Below are 13,010 nucleotides of genomic sequence, written 5' to 3'. Positions count from 1 at the left end.
GCAGGCTGTGGGAGCCAAGGGGAAGTAGGGTAGACAACTGAATTGGACATCTTGATTTGAATGGACCATCTGACATTCACTGCATAGTATGCATACTTTCAAAGTTCTCAAACTCTGAGGGTTCCTCGGTTAACACAATGGGAAAATCTATTTAAGCCTTCAGCACATAGTCCTCAGAGTCAATCTCCAGAACCAATTTTCCCCTCCAGGAAGGCTGGCTTTCCAATTCCCCATATGCAAAGTATAAGGAAAGGGAAACTAAAGTGCAATCCCAACTGGGTTATTGTGGGCAGCCAAAATGGGTTCAGACTGAAGACCTGATGGAGAGGTCTGCTCTAATGGTTTCTAAAGCAACTGGTCAGGAAGCCAGGATAGGTGGTCTTTGAGAAAGAGTGAAGTGTTTTGGCTTGGCAAAGTGGGCTTTGTCATGGTGATCTACAACTTGTGCAAGCTGGGCTTAGCAGGCTTCATTTACGGCTAGACGTGGTATTATATTAAATACAAGATCACACTGAATGTACTGGTATTTTTGTGTGTTTTAAGCAGGAGCCATGGGGAGCCTCCTTCAGGACGGGGACTGAAGAGAGGAAGTTATTCCTCCCTCCCCCCCAATAAAGCACAGCTTCCCTCCCACAGCAAATAGCTGCTTCCTGATCATATCCTTACCCTTGTGGCTGATTTTTAAAATATACATTAAAAGGATCATTTATTTGACATAATTTATAGTTGCCCGCTTAAAATATACTGACAATTCTTTGTAAAGCATCTAGATCTGAGGCTTCTCAGTACAATTTCTGGATAGTGACGGACTTTGCTAAAAAAACAAGAAATCTCAAGTTCAAATCTTGTCTTTGACATAAAATCACTGGGTGGCTTAACACAGATCCCTGGCCTGGTTCAGACAATCACAACACAAAAACCACAGCTGAGGGGGTTGGGAATGAGCTGCGGAAAGACTTGGATTCAGGTACTTCCTTTCCTCTCTGCTAGAGGAGCAGCTTAAAAGCTGCACATTGCACCCAAACTTAGGGAACTGTGGTTTCTTCTTACCAAAATTAGTTTAAACAAACCACAACCAGTGGGAGAGATGAGAAGCAGGGCTCATTCCATCAGCTCTGCAAGAAAGACCAGCTCATCAGGCATTTCCTGCCCTTGAACGGTTTATATGGCAGCTGAGGTAGCATTTACAAATGTATACAGTCGTTCTGAATGTTTTTTATATAGACTGTTTCTGAGAAGGTCTGACTATCGTATTTGGGTGAAATATTGTTTCAACGAACCCCTTCTGTTCTTGGAAGCCAGAACAAGGATTTTCACTAGCGCAGTGGAGCTTCCCCCCCTTTGCTCCCCCAAATCTACTCGGGGGGGTTGCAACAACCCCCAAACAGCATGCGAGGGAATGAGAGGGGAGGATGATCCATCAGTGAGGCGGAAATGCAGGGGCTGACGGAACAATCTCCTTGCTGCTACACTGAATTCCACTTGTATTATTTGGTCCCATGCAGTCTTCATAGTAATTACAACAAAATGGTGATACTATGCAATCCTCCTAAGCATGCATACTGAAAGAGGGGAAATCTGTGGTCCTCCAGCTGCCACCAGCCCCAAGCAGAATAGTACAATTCTTGCACTGAATAAGGAAGTCACATTAAAACATCTGGGCCTGACTTCTGAGGAAACCTCCTTCAGCACATGCTGCATGAGTTCTGGGACACAGGCCCTCATTATTTATTTTTCAAAACAGGAATATCAGCCAGAGATCCAGGCAGCTAGTGAATTTCATTAACTCCTGTTACCTGAAAATTGCTACACACATGAAGGATGAAAACAAAATTAAGAAGTATGTGGCAAATTTGGTAGTGGATTTTTCAGTGTGTAACATAAACACAGCATCTTAAAAAAGAAGAATTCTCCCCCTTTCCTGTTGCTGTGTCCTCAGGCTCTATTAAGCCTTCTCAGAACAGACACACTGAAGTTTCTAACAGCAAGCAATGCAACAATAGCACATATAGATGAACAGCATGAACACAGCTTATGGGTTTTTTCTTCCCCCCCGAAGTCTCTTCTCTTCTCAGATGCTACTAGGGACACCTGGTGATGAGGTTGCATTGGGATTTGACAGTAATCTGTCAGCACATCGTAAACATCAGGTGCCTGGAAGTATTATGAACGATCTGTACTTTATCTTAAAATGTTACAGGACTGCCTACCACAGCAAACCGTGGCGATTCTCAGCTTGAGAGTTTCTTGCAAAATGGCCTTTTTTGTTGCCACTGCTCAATAAAAATCTGCAGCCGTGGTTCTCTTATTCTGTCTCCACTCTTGCTATATTTACAAATCTCTCCGCACCAGATCACAAGTACAATCGTAAATATTCTCTATGATCATCAGCACGACTTGCATATGTAGATAGTTTTCAATGCTGCTGTCATGTCACTTTAAAGAACCTATATCTGCTGCTTTCCCTTTATCCATCAACTCTTTCATCTTTCTGAAAATGTAGAGAAAAAGAAAGAGTGGCTTGTATGCCAAAAGTAAAAAAACACACCCCAAAAACAAGCCTTTTGTATGTGACTGTTAGCATGAAATTACTGCACTTATCCACACAAGGTTTCTTCTTCTGATTTTACATGCAAGGATGCTTATATCTGAAAGAAACAGAACAAATCCCTGTTTGCCTTACTTAAGTGACTTGGGTCTGTATAAGAACTTAACTGTCCAGCAGGTTCAGATGAAGGTTACAAACAGGAAACAACAGGGTGGGGGGAATCAGTTATAATTAGCCATGTAATGAGAAAAGCTTACACATAATATGCCTTCTGGATTTTATTTTTTGAGTATTCATCAAGGCCTGCACATCCAACTAGGAGAGGGCCTAAAGGATGTAAGGAGTCCGGCGGTCCTGAAGGACCCAAGTTGTTAAGGGTTTTGTAGAATAATGCAAGAACCCTGAACTTGGGGAAGTCACTCTCCTCAGCCCAGAGTAACCTCACAATAATAGGAGTACGTAATACTATATTACACATCCAAAATAAGGGTGAGTTGAAGCTCTACTTTTTCTCCCATGCAATCCCCTCTGGATTACCTGAACATGAAAACCAGCCACCATGGATTATTCCATTTTAGAGCCAGTTCCCTAACCAAGAAAGTTTCACCCTTGCTAGTATTCCTGTTTCTGTGGGAGCTTGTTCTAAAAGGGGTGGAAATGGATCAGAACTCCTTGCTCCTGCAATTGCCATGTTGTGCTGCCTTTTAGATTTCATGATTTATAACACAATAACTGTTCCAGATGCATAGTATTACAAAATGTAGTCTGTTCTGCAATCATGCAAAAAGGAAATAAACACCCAGAGAGTTTTACTAGTAGATCTTGGGGGGGGGGGGGGGGGTTAACAGTTTGTTCTGAAGAATAAAAAGCATGGAGATTTAAAGAGTTCACAGTTCCAAATGTATGGGGGTAAGGGATTGGGGTTCCCTTTTTAAAACACATCCCAAAAAACATTTGAACTATTTTAGCACTTTGGCTGTTGTGATTCTTACTGAAATTTGAATTTGAGGTATCAACATCAGGTGCACTGATAACTTTCTACACTTGGATTATTTGCCACTGTGAAAAGAGACACAGAAATCCAACACATCAGTTACTTTTCCTTCTGCAGGGAGATTTTTATATTTCCCCATGGGAAAGAATTCAAACATGAGATTCCTCCAGCTGCAGCCTGATGTGATATAGTCCCAGAAAAGCTGTACCGTACCATATGACTGCGACACTTGTGTAGGAAAGGTGAAGAGCCAGCTAATAACGCAGTCGCTTCCTTTTAAAGCCCATGTTATTTGAGGGAAAGAGTATTATTTCACGCTAGCGCCAGCATCTTGAGGCATCCTGGCCTGCTGGGTCAAGATTCGTATTCATTTCTGAGGAAGTATTTTTATTTAACTCCCTTAACCTGGGTTTCTAGCACTGGTCCATCTGTACCATTGCATGAAATGGAGCAATTCAACGAGCCTTTCCCTATCCTAGCATTTTCAAGCCAAAAATGAAGGAAAGTGACATTTCTGCCCAGGAAAAGACAGGAGAAGCCTCACAGGAGGCATTTAAGCAGGGGCTGGATGGCCAACTGCAGCTCCCACACAGACCATGAGGCTGGAGCAGAAGCTCTAAGATTCTGTCCTAAGCTCCAGGATGGAGGTTTCCATTACTAGCTGCAGATTAGAAGTAGCTCCTCAGCTTGTACCCAAGGAGCCTCATAACCACAACCCACAGAAATCAGTCACCTACCACTTGATTGAAATATCTTTTTCGAGAACATGTAACGCCAGGGGCACTATGACTTATGGCCTAAACCCTGGGGCCCCTGATTTTCCCAGGTGGAAAAAAGGAGGGGAAATTTAGTCTGCTGACTCCATAATCCCCTCTGCCACACCATGTTACAGATCCTGCAGTTAGTTCCCATCCATGGTTAGCATTTTATTACATATATACAGAAACCACAGAACACCTTTTTAAGGGAGGAAATTCCTCTTTCAGTTTTATATAAATTTCAGGACAAAAAGATATTATGCAGTATTACAATGTAAAAAAGGAAAACAAGTCATGTTTGCCAACTGGGATTTTACACTACATTAAAATCTTTAATGATTCAGCACCATCAATACATGTGTTATTTGCTATAGATGGATAATTACATGGTTTTAGCAAAATATAATTCTCTAAGATTTAAGTAACTATTACACTAGATAAAAATGGTTTTGGAGAGGGTGGGTTTTAGAGGGTTTGGTATTCTAATTACTCCATTTTACATTTTTAAGACAGACATGATCTAGACAAATGCCACTAGGAAAAAAAATATCCATTTTAAATGCATGAATTATAAATCAAATTACCTTCCGTTCTGCCCTAACCTGATATTCTTCCTCCAAGTGTCACTTTTTGTTAAAATCAATTTCAAATTTTGAGTATTGCTCAGCTCACCTAATTGATAGCAACACACATTCATGATAAGCATAAAATGAAATTGTTTCTGTAATACAACTCAATAGTGGGAATTGAAGAATCGTTCACAGTGACCTTACAAGGGGGTTTGCAGTTATTAAAAGACATAACTCTGCTGGATCAGTGACTGCAGTATTTGGGCCTAAGGCCTGCCAGATATCAGCACCCCAGCCTCAGCAGAGCAATTGGAGATTAGTCCATCATAATGACGTACCAGGGAAGTGTGGATGGCAATCTATTATATGGGCGGGGGGGGGGGCATGCTGGAGGCCCACAGGATTCCTTTTGGCTCTCCCCTCAACATTGGTTCCAAGAGCTGCACTCCCCACCCCCAGAAATGAACAACAGCCTATTCACCTACATAGGAACTTGAAACATGAGCCATTCAGCAACACCATTTGAGTGGGAGTTCAAAATGTGTATGGGCACATTTTGTGTTCTGTCTCTTGGTGACTCTGGAGTGTGACGAAGTGTAACTTGCAGCAGGACAGAATGTAGGGGAGTGGCTTTCTGAAGCCCAATTCCACACATATTTACTCAGAAATAAATCCCCTTAATGTCAATGGATCTTACTCCACGTATGTTTGCATAGGATTGCTGCGAGCGGCAGAAAGACAAAAAAGAGTAGCAACCTTAAGTATATGAAATCGTGCAGAAATGAAAATCTCAAACCCATTATAATTTCTTTTCAGTGCACCAAGAGCAAGAGAGCAACTTTCCCCATTAAGCCTGGAACATAAATGAGTCTCTGTCACTTCTGATACACTTAGATCATTCCCCTGTGACTCAGAACAGCATAGTAGAAGCAACCCGGGACAAAACATACGACACTGGCAACGTGTTTAGCAGCCATTATCCAGAGCCTGCACAAGGTTGTTTTGTCATAGGCAAACATCGTTCCACAACCACCACTATTTGTACACAGAAGAAAACAAACCCAGGTCAAGTCCTGTTCCATAGGGCTTAGACCCAATCTACTCATCATGCAGAATAAATGAAGGGGTAGAACTTTGAAATGTACCACTTCAAATTTTAGGTGAGGGTGGGTCATGTTTTTTACGCTCCCTGCATGTAATAGACCAGCACATCAACAAGAGCTGAATCCCAATGTATATAGTATTTTACTACCATGCAGAGAGCTTGCATAAAACAGTGTTTGAAAAAATATGACCCCCCCCCCACCTGCAAACCGAAGTGGAACAATCTAGAATGCAACAACTTCATCCTGAATTAGGTGTAGATTGAGACACACCCCAGTGAAGTCCTCAGGTTTCAGCAAAACTGAGCTTAAACGTAAGCCTCCTGGTCCAGGCTATTGAGATGCCATCTATAGCCCACTAGCTCGACAACAGCCTTCTGAAATAAGAAGGGCATGATTTGGAAATACTGAGACCCTGGGAGATGACTTCCATAGCATCATTATTCCAAACCAATGATCTTCCTCCTTGAAGAAAATAATTTCCTTCTCTGAATTAAAACCAATAACCAATGCACAACATTCCACCCTCGTTTGCAAGTAAAGAGATGAGTGGCATGCAACCCACCCCAAGATGAGCATGTTTGAATTAGTCATTACAGGTAGACAGTTGTGCATGTGCTTCAGTCTCTACTAGACTTTAAAAGTAATTAATTTTGGCTGGATCATTGCCATTCCACAAACATCTGCCATCAGTTTCAGGTAAAAGCATAATGTAGCCCCACATGTCGTTGCACCATAAAAATTAAACCATTTCAGAGCAGATTTACACATACATGTTCGCTACTAGACAGTTCAGCGGTGCAACCCTTGATAAATGCTGGCTGAATGGATGAACTGACTCCACTGAAAAGCACTATAGTCAAGAGAATGTACAATATTAAAATGTTATCCATTGTATTCAAACTCTGATGGTCCATTCATACATGCAAGTCACCATTTGATTTGCTGCCATCAAATGAGGAGCACGCATGCCTGCAGGGTCAGCCTGAAGTCCTTGGCTACAAGGCAAAAATCAAAATGTCGATTCATGCCAAGAATAAATATTGTGCTTTCACTTCCTTTTTATTTATTTGTTTGTATATTTGAATCCCATGAAGTGGAGCTAAACATATAAATTAAACATATACGCGGCTAAACATATATTCTCAATCCAGTTGAAGTTAAGCACAATCTGAGCCAACGGGGGGCGGGGGGCGGGTAACGGCACATGGCTAAAACCTTTTCTGTGGAATTTCAAAGTGTTTAACTTTCATAAGATAGTAGCAATCTAGCAAATCTCACTGCAGAATTTATGTCTCTTTTAACTGCTTAGTTCTTTTGGTCATGAAGAAAAAGTGATAAGGACACACAGTACTCTTATGTCAAATATAAATATTATGTGTACAGTATATCTCTGTGTACAGATATATTTAATAGGACATTCTAAACATGAAAACATACATTTGCAAACAGAATTCACCTTGACATACACGAATGGAGAGCTACATACACTGCATCTGCAAATTCCCTCAAATCAAACCCCATATATGTAGATATATTTTTTATCAAACTGAACAATATCTACCATCTCCACTTAGCAGCGAGGGATGGGCCTACCCATTTTCCCTGGGAATATTACAGTGAAACCTCAGACAAAGCACCTCTGCTGGCCAATTTCCAGTTCTGAGAAACCTGATCAAACATAGTGGTTCTTAGGTGTAAATGTGCACCAGTTTCACAGTACCGTAATGCTTCATTGGTGTGCCATTTTTTATTTTTATTTTGCTGACCTAACTTCCAATCAACCTGCTACCAATGAACTGAAACAAGAATCAGGCCCAAATGCAGGCAGATTTTTGAACCCTGAGCCAACCCATCTTGGGAGATGCCTGGAGAGAGGCCTCTCAGCAGGTTTCACTGCAGACCTAAAATGCAACTGGGCAGTGAGGGAGTTTCGGGTGATTTCTAAAAGTCTCCTACCTGAATTATGGACATCCGGCTCGGGGGAGCCTCACTGACGTTAGTCCCTTGCCCTGTGAAGCTGGTGTGGCACCCCACATGCCCCTGCGGCACAGTCAGGTTGTTGGAGGCGGGTTTCAGGTACATCACCTCCGACCTGGGCGAGCTCAGGGGCAGCCGGGTCTGGTAGTCAAAGTACATGGGGGAGGTGGCCAAAGAGGGGCTGCTGACCACGTTCATGACATTGAGGGGCCCCCGGCTGTCCTCCCCTTCACTGGGCACGAGCATAATGTCGTTCTTGCTAATCTTCTTCTTCTTGCCCTTGCTCCCGCTGCTGCCTCCGCCACCCCCTCCGCCACCCCCCCCTCCACCCAGCTGGGGGTGGCTGTACTCAGCAATGCGGCAGTTGTAGGTGCGGATCTCCTTGTTCTCCCGCTTGCACCTCACGGCAATGGTGATCATGGCAGCCAGGAGGATGATGGAAACGGTGCTCAGGGTGACGATCAGAGGCAGGGACAGGTCCCAGTGGGGTCGCCTGTGCTGCTCGCCATTCACCCGGGGCTCACCTGCTTCAGGCAGAGGTCCAGCCAAGGCCCGCACAATCAGCTTGGCCACTGCGGAAAGGCTGGGCTTTCCATGGTCACTGACCTTGACCACCAGCTCAGCCACAGGGCTCAGCTCTTCCCAGTAAGGGTGCAGTGTGCGGATCTCCCCACTGGTTGGGTCCATCTCAAAGAGGTGCTCCTCATTGCCTTCCACAATCTCGTAGGTGAGGCGCCCACTTTCCCCAAAATCGCTGTCCATGGCACGGACAGTGCCCACGGGATACCCAACGCCAGCGTTCCGCGGGACCTGGAGCTCGGCGGTATCATTGATGAGGGCTGGCAAGACAATGAGAGGAGCGTTGTCATTGACATCGAGGACAGTGACGCGGACGGTGGCGTTGCTCTCTCGGTGGGGGGAGCCAGAGTCTTTGGCCAACACATGGAACTCAAAGTGCTTGGTCTGCTCATAGTTGAAGCTACGCAAGGCATAGATGGCGCCATTGGTGGGGTTGACGGAGACATAGGTGTAGATGGAGACGTCACCCACGTGCCCTGGCAGGATGGAGTAGGACACTGTGCCGTTCTGCCCCAGGTCTGGGTCCTTGGCCAGCACAGAGCCCAGGTACTCCCCGGGGATGTTGTTCTCAGGGACCTGCAGCACGTAGAGGCTCTTACTGAAGCGGGGAGGGTTGTCGTTCTCGTCCAGGATCCTGACAGAGAAGGATTTGGTGGAGTTGAGTGGAGGGCTGCCCCCGTCCCTCGCCAGGATGGTGACATTGTACTCGTCCTGCACCTCTCTGTCCAAAGGCCGGTCTGTCACCACGGTGTACAAGTTGTCATAGTTCTCCTCCAGGGTGAAGGGCACGGCCCCGTCCCCGCCGCTGCCATCCCCTTGCACCCGGCACTGCAGCTGCCCGTTTTTGCCCGAGTCACGATCCGTCACTCTCACCAGGGCGATAACGGTGCCGGGAGGAGCCGCCTCGCTCAGCGCCCCTTGGCGCACCGAGACGAAGCCGATGGTGGGCGCGTTGTCGTTGCGGTCGACGAGGCGCACGGTGACTTTGCAGTGGGCCGGGATGGGGTTGGGCCCCAGGTCGCGCGCCTGCACGTCGATCTCAACGAGGCCGCCCTCCTCGTAGTCCAGGTTGCCCTTGACGCGGATCAGGCCCGTCTGCGGGTCGATGCTGAAGAGCTCGCGGACCCGCTCGGGCGCGTAGCCGCTGAACGAGTAGAGCACCTCGCCGTTGGTGCCCTCGTCGGCGTCGGTGGCGTTGAGGTCGATGACGGCCGTGCCCAGCGGCGCGTTTTCGGGCAGCTCCACCACGTAGGAGGCGGCCTCGAAGACGGGGCTGTTGTCGTTGGAGTCGATGAGGCGCACGTTGAGCTGCACGGTGCCCGAGCGCGGAGGGTCGCCGCCGTCGAGCGCCGTCAGCACGAGCGTGTGGTGGCTCTGCTCCTCGCGGTCGAGCGGCTTCTGCACCACCAGCTCGGGGAACTTGGTGCCGTCGCCGCGGGCCTTGACGTCGAGCGAGAAGAGGCCGTAGTCGTCGCGGGTGAGCACGTAGGTGCGCAGCCCGTTCTCGCCGGCGTCCGGGTCGTGGGCGCTGGCCAGCGGGAAGCGGGTGCCCGGCGCCGCGTTCTCGGAGATGTCCAGGTCCACCTGGTCCGACGGGAAGGCGGGCGCGTTGTCGTTCAGGTCCTGGATCTCCACCTTGATCATGCAGATCTCCTGGTCGTTGGCGAAAACCTCGAGCGACAGCTGACACTTGGCGCTCCGCCGGCACAGCGCCTCGCGGTCCAGGCGCTGCTTGGTGTACAGCAAGCCGCTCTCGCCGTCCACGTCCAGCAGGTGCGGCGCCGAGTTCTCCAGCACGCGGAAGGTGGACTTGGCGCCGCGGGCGCGCTCCAGGGACGGCAACCCGCCGCCCGCGCCGGGCTGCAGCCGGGCATCGCGGCCGATGTTGCCGATCACCGTGCCGGCGCCCTGCTCCTCGGGCACCGAGTAGTTCAGGTTCTTGAGCGCCAGGGCAGGCAGAGCCCAGCACAGCAGCAGGCAGCAGGCCGAAAGGGGCCACATCCCCGGGCGCGCCCACCAAGCCCCCCGACGAGGCCGCCCGCTCTGCCGTCGCTCCCCGCGGCCGGGAGTCGCGCCCGCCGCCTCGCTGCGCCCCGGCTCGCCGCCGCCGCCTCGCTCAAGTTCCAGGACCTGTTGCTGGCCAAGATCCGCGCAGACCCGCCAGCCCCACCATGGAGGCAGCGCGCGGGCCGGCGGGCGGGCGGGTCCCCCTTGCTGCGTCCAACTTCGGGGTGCGGGGCGCGAGCGGGGCGGAGAGAATAATTCAGAGCCGCGCAGCTTCTTTTCTGGACCCGAAGCAGAAATCTCCTCAAATGCAGGGACTTGAGGGCGAGAGTGCGCGCCTGTTCTCACGGAAGCGCTTCCTCGCTCCAAGGCGCCTGGCCCAGAAGCGCAGCCCCGCCAGCGCGGCCAGGGAGGGGCGAGCAGCCGCCGGGCGGGGAGGGGGCCGCAGTCGCTCGGCCAAGACTTGCGGGGGGGGGGAGCGGCGGCGGCGGGGAAGCGACGCCTGACGGCTCCGGCTGCCGGGTTTCCTCAGCGAGCCTCTTGCTGCAGTCGCCGATGCAATCTCGCCGGCTGTGCTGCTGCCGAGCGCCGCATCTCTCAGGCTGGACCCGCCGCCCGCTTGGCCGCCTCCTGCGGCGCCAGAAATAATGTTCTCAATGGGAGGGGAGGCAAAGCGCGGTGTCCAGAAGCCCCCCGAAAGAGCCGGGTCTCTGCAGGTTTGTAGGTCCTACACGCCAGATCCTCCTCCGGGAGGAAGGGGGGGAGAGAGATGATTCAGAGCCCGACACAGCCGCTCCTCCTCCGGATTTGCAGTGGGTCTCTCGGCAAAACGAGACGGGGAGGGGGGTCAGTTAAAAAGAGAAAAAATCAGCCGCCGGCCCCGTCAGAGGCACGCCGGGGGATGCTGCGCCTGGGAGATCGGGAGGAGCCGCCGCCGCTGCTGCTCGTGGCGCCGCCGCCGCCGCCACCGCGACGAGCCCCTCGCCCGCCCGCCCGCCCGCCTCTCGCTGCTGCCTCTGTGCGTGTCTGCGAGAGCTCTGCACTTTCCTCGCTGCAGTTTAATTTCAGTTTGCCTGCCTCGCTCTCTGTCTTGGCCGTCAAGAGGAAATCAACAGGCAACTCATGGCTGGGCGCATAGAAGGGGGGAGGGGGGAAGCGAGAGGTGGGCGCTGTGTGTGTGTGTGTGTGTGTGTGAGAGAGAGAGAGAGAGAGAGAGAGAGAGAGAAAGAGAGAGAGACGCGCGCACGAAGTCTCTCCCTAAAAGGGGAAACAGCCTTTGCATTCACGAGGCAGCGCCTTCAATCGCCCCCCTTTTCTTCCTCGCGCCTCCATCTCCTCCCCACCGCAAATGCCACTTTTGTCCTCTTCACCGAGTAGAGCTCACACAGCTTGGCTAAAAAAAATATTTTCGAATCCTTTTATTTTAAAAAAAAATGCTCTCAGAAACTGGGAGGGAAAATCATGAGGCTGCAGCAGCCAGCAGCTTCGGTGCATTTTCACAAGCTTTTTAAAGAAATACGTGTCTGTGGAGCGACAGCAAAATGGGGAGAGATTTTTAAGGGGGGTGGAGTTGGCTGGCGGGAGGGGGCGTTATTGCTGGTGGATGAAGGGTCTTTAAAACAAACACACGCACAACTCCCTCCCTTGGACGGGATGTCAGGATTTCACAGAACAGTCTTCCCTCTCTCCCGGCTGTCGTCCATGGAAGCCAGAGCCAGAACTGCAGGTGTTTCGAAGCGTCCGGGTGAGTCAAAGCTCGCCGAGCAAAAACAGAAAGCACAGAGCACCCAGTCAGTAGCGCCTCACGTTGCTCCGGGGCAGGCGAGAGTTGCAGCTTCCAGGGCTCTGGACACACAAGACCCCCCCCCCCCGGCAGTCCGGGCTGGAGGAGGCAATTCTACAGTCTCAGAAGCGCCGAGTGGGAGCAGGAAAAGAGGCTGCTTTTAAAAATAATGCCATTTGTTGCAATCCACGCAGAGCTGGGGGGAGGCCAGATGTGGGGAGGGTGCTGGCCTCGGATCCACTTCTGCTCGCCTCGGCCCCTGGAGGTTGAAGGAGGGTCCGAGAGGGCGAGAAGCAGCCTGGAATCCCCACCCCCACAACGCTGCTTTGGGATGCAAGGTTGTTGTGCCCCCTTGTTTTCCTGGGTATCACGTGTGATAGAAACACCCAGAGTGGAGTGGGGGGGGCGGCGGGAGAGAAACACGCCGCACGCTCGCACTGCGCACACACGCAATCTGAAGAGCACAGCTCTGGCAAGTTTCGGCACTGCTTGGATGTACGTGAGAAGCAGTTGTCTTCTCTTGCTGTTATTTTGTATCTCTATGTAAGTCCTGAGGAGGATCGACGGGCCAGGAGCGAATCCTGCAATCCGCTGGAAGGCGAAGGCTGCTTCGGTCGCTTCCCACGCCTGAAAGCAAAAAATCCTCTCGCGGGTGGGTCAGTGGGTCAAACCCCACGCGCAGCAGGGGGGCG

General features: G+C 50.1%; 1 protein-coding gene across 13 annotated transcripts in view; it reads right to left on the bottom strand.

The window, feature by feature from the left end:
- The window catches only part of PCDH17 (protocadherin 17), a 135,060-nt gene extending 122,513 nt beyond the window's left edge, over positions 1 to 12,547 (bottom strand). For 4 of the 13 annotated variants that reach the window (XR_014563918.1, XM_083737789.1, XM_083737795.1 and 1 more), the window contains exon 1: positions 7,932 to 10,600. Coding sequence is in view for 12 of the 13 variants with exons in the window: in XM_083737789.1 (XP_083593915.1) it covers positions 7,932 to 10,532 (2,601 nt within the window). In the remaining variant the exon portion in view is untranslated. Of the gene's footprint in view, positions 1 to 7,931 lie in introns of all 13 variants that reach the window. The other 9 variants (XM_083737785.1, XM_083737791.1, XM_083737793.1 and 6 more) reach the window with 6 other exon arrangements.
- Between the last annotated feature and the right edge of the window lie 463 nt (positions 12,548 to 13,010).

Source organism: Podarcis gaigeae, assembly GCF_964106915.1.
Source record: "Podarcis gaigeae genome assembly, chromosome: 4".
NCBI lineage: Eukaryota > Metazoa > Chordata > Lepidosauria > Squamata > Lacertidae > Podarcis > Podarcis gaigeae.
Note: the sequence above shows the minus strand (reverse complement) of the source record. Positions and strands in the feature narration are given on the sequence as shown.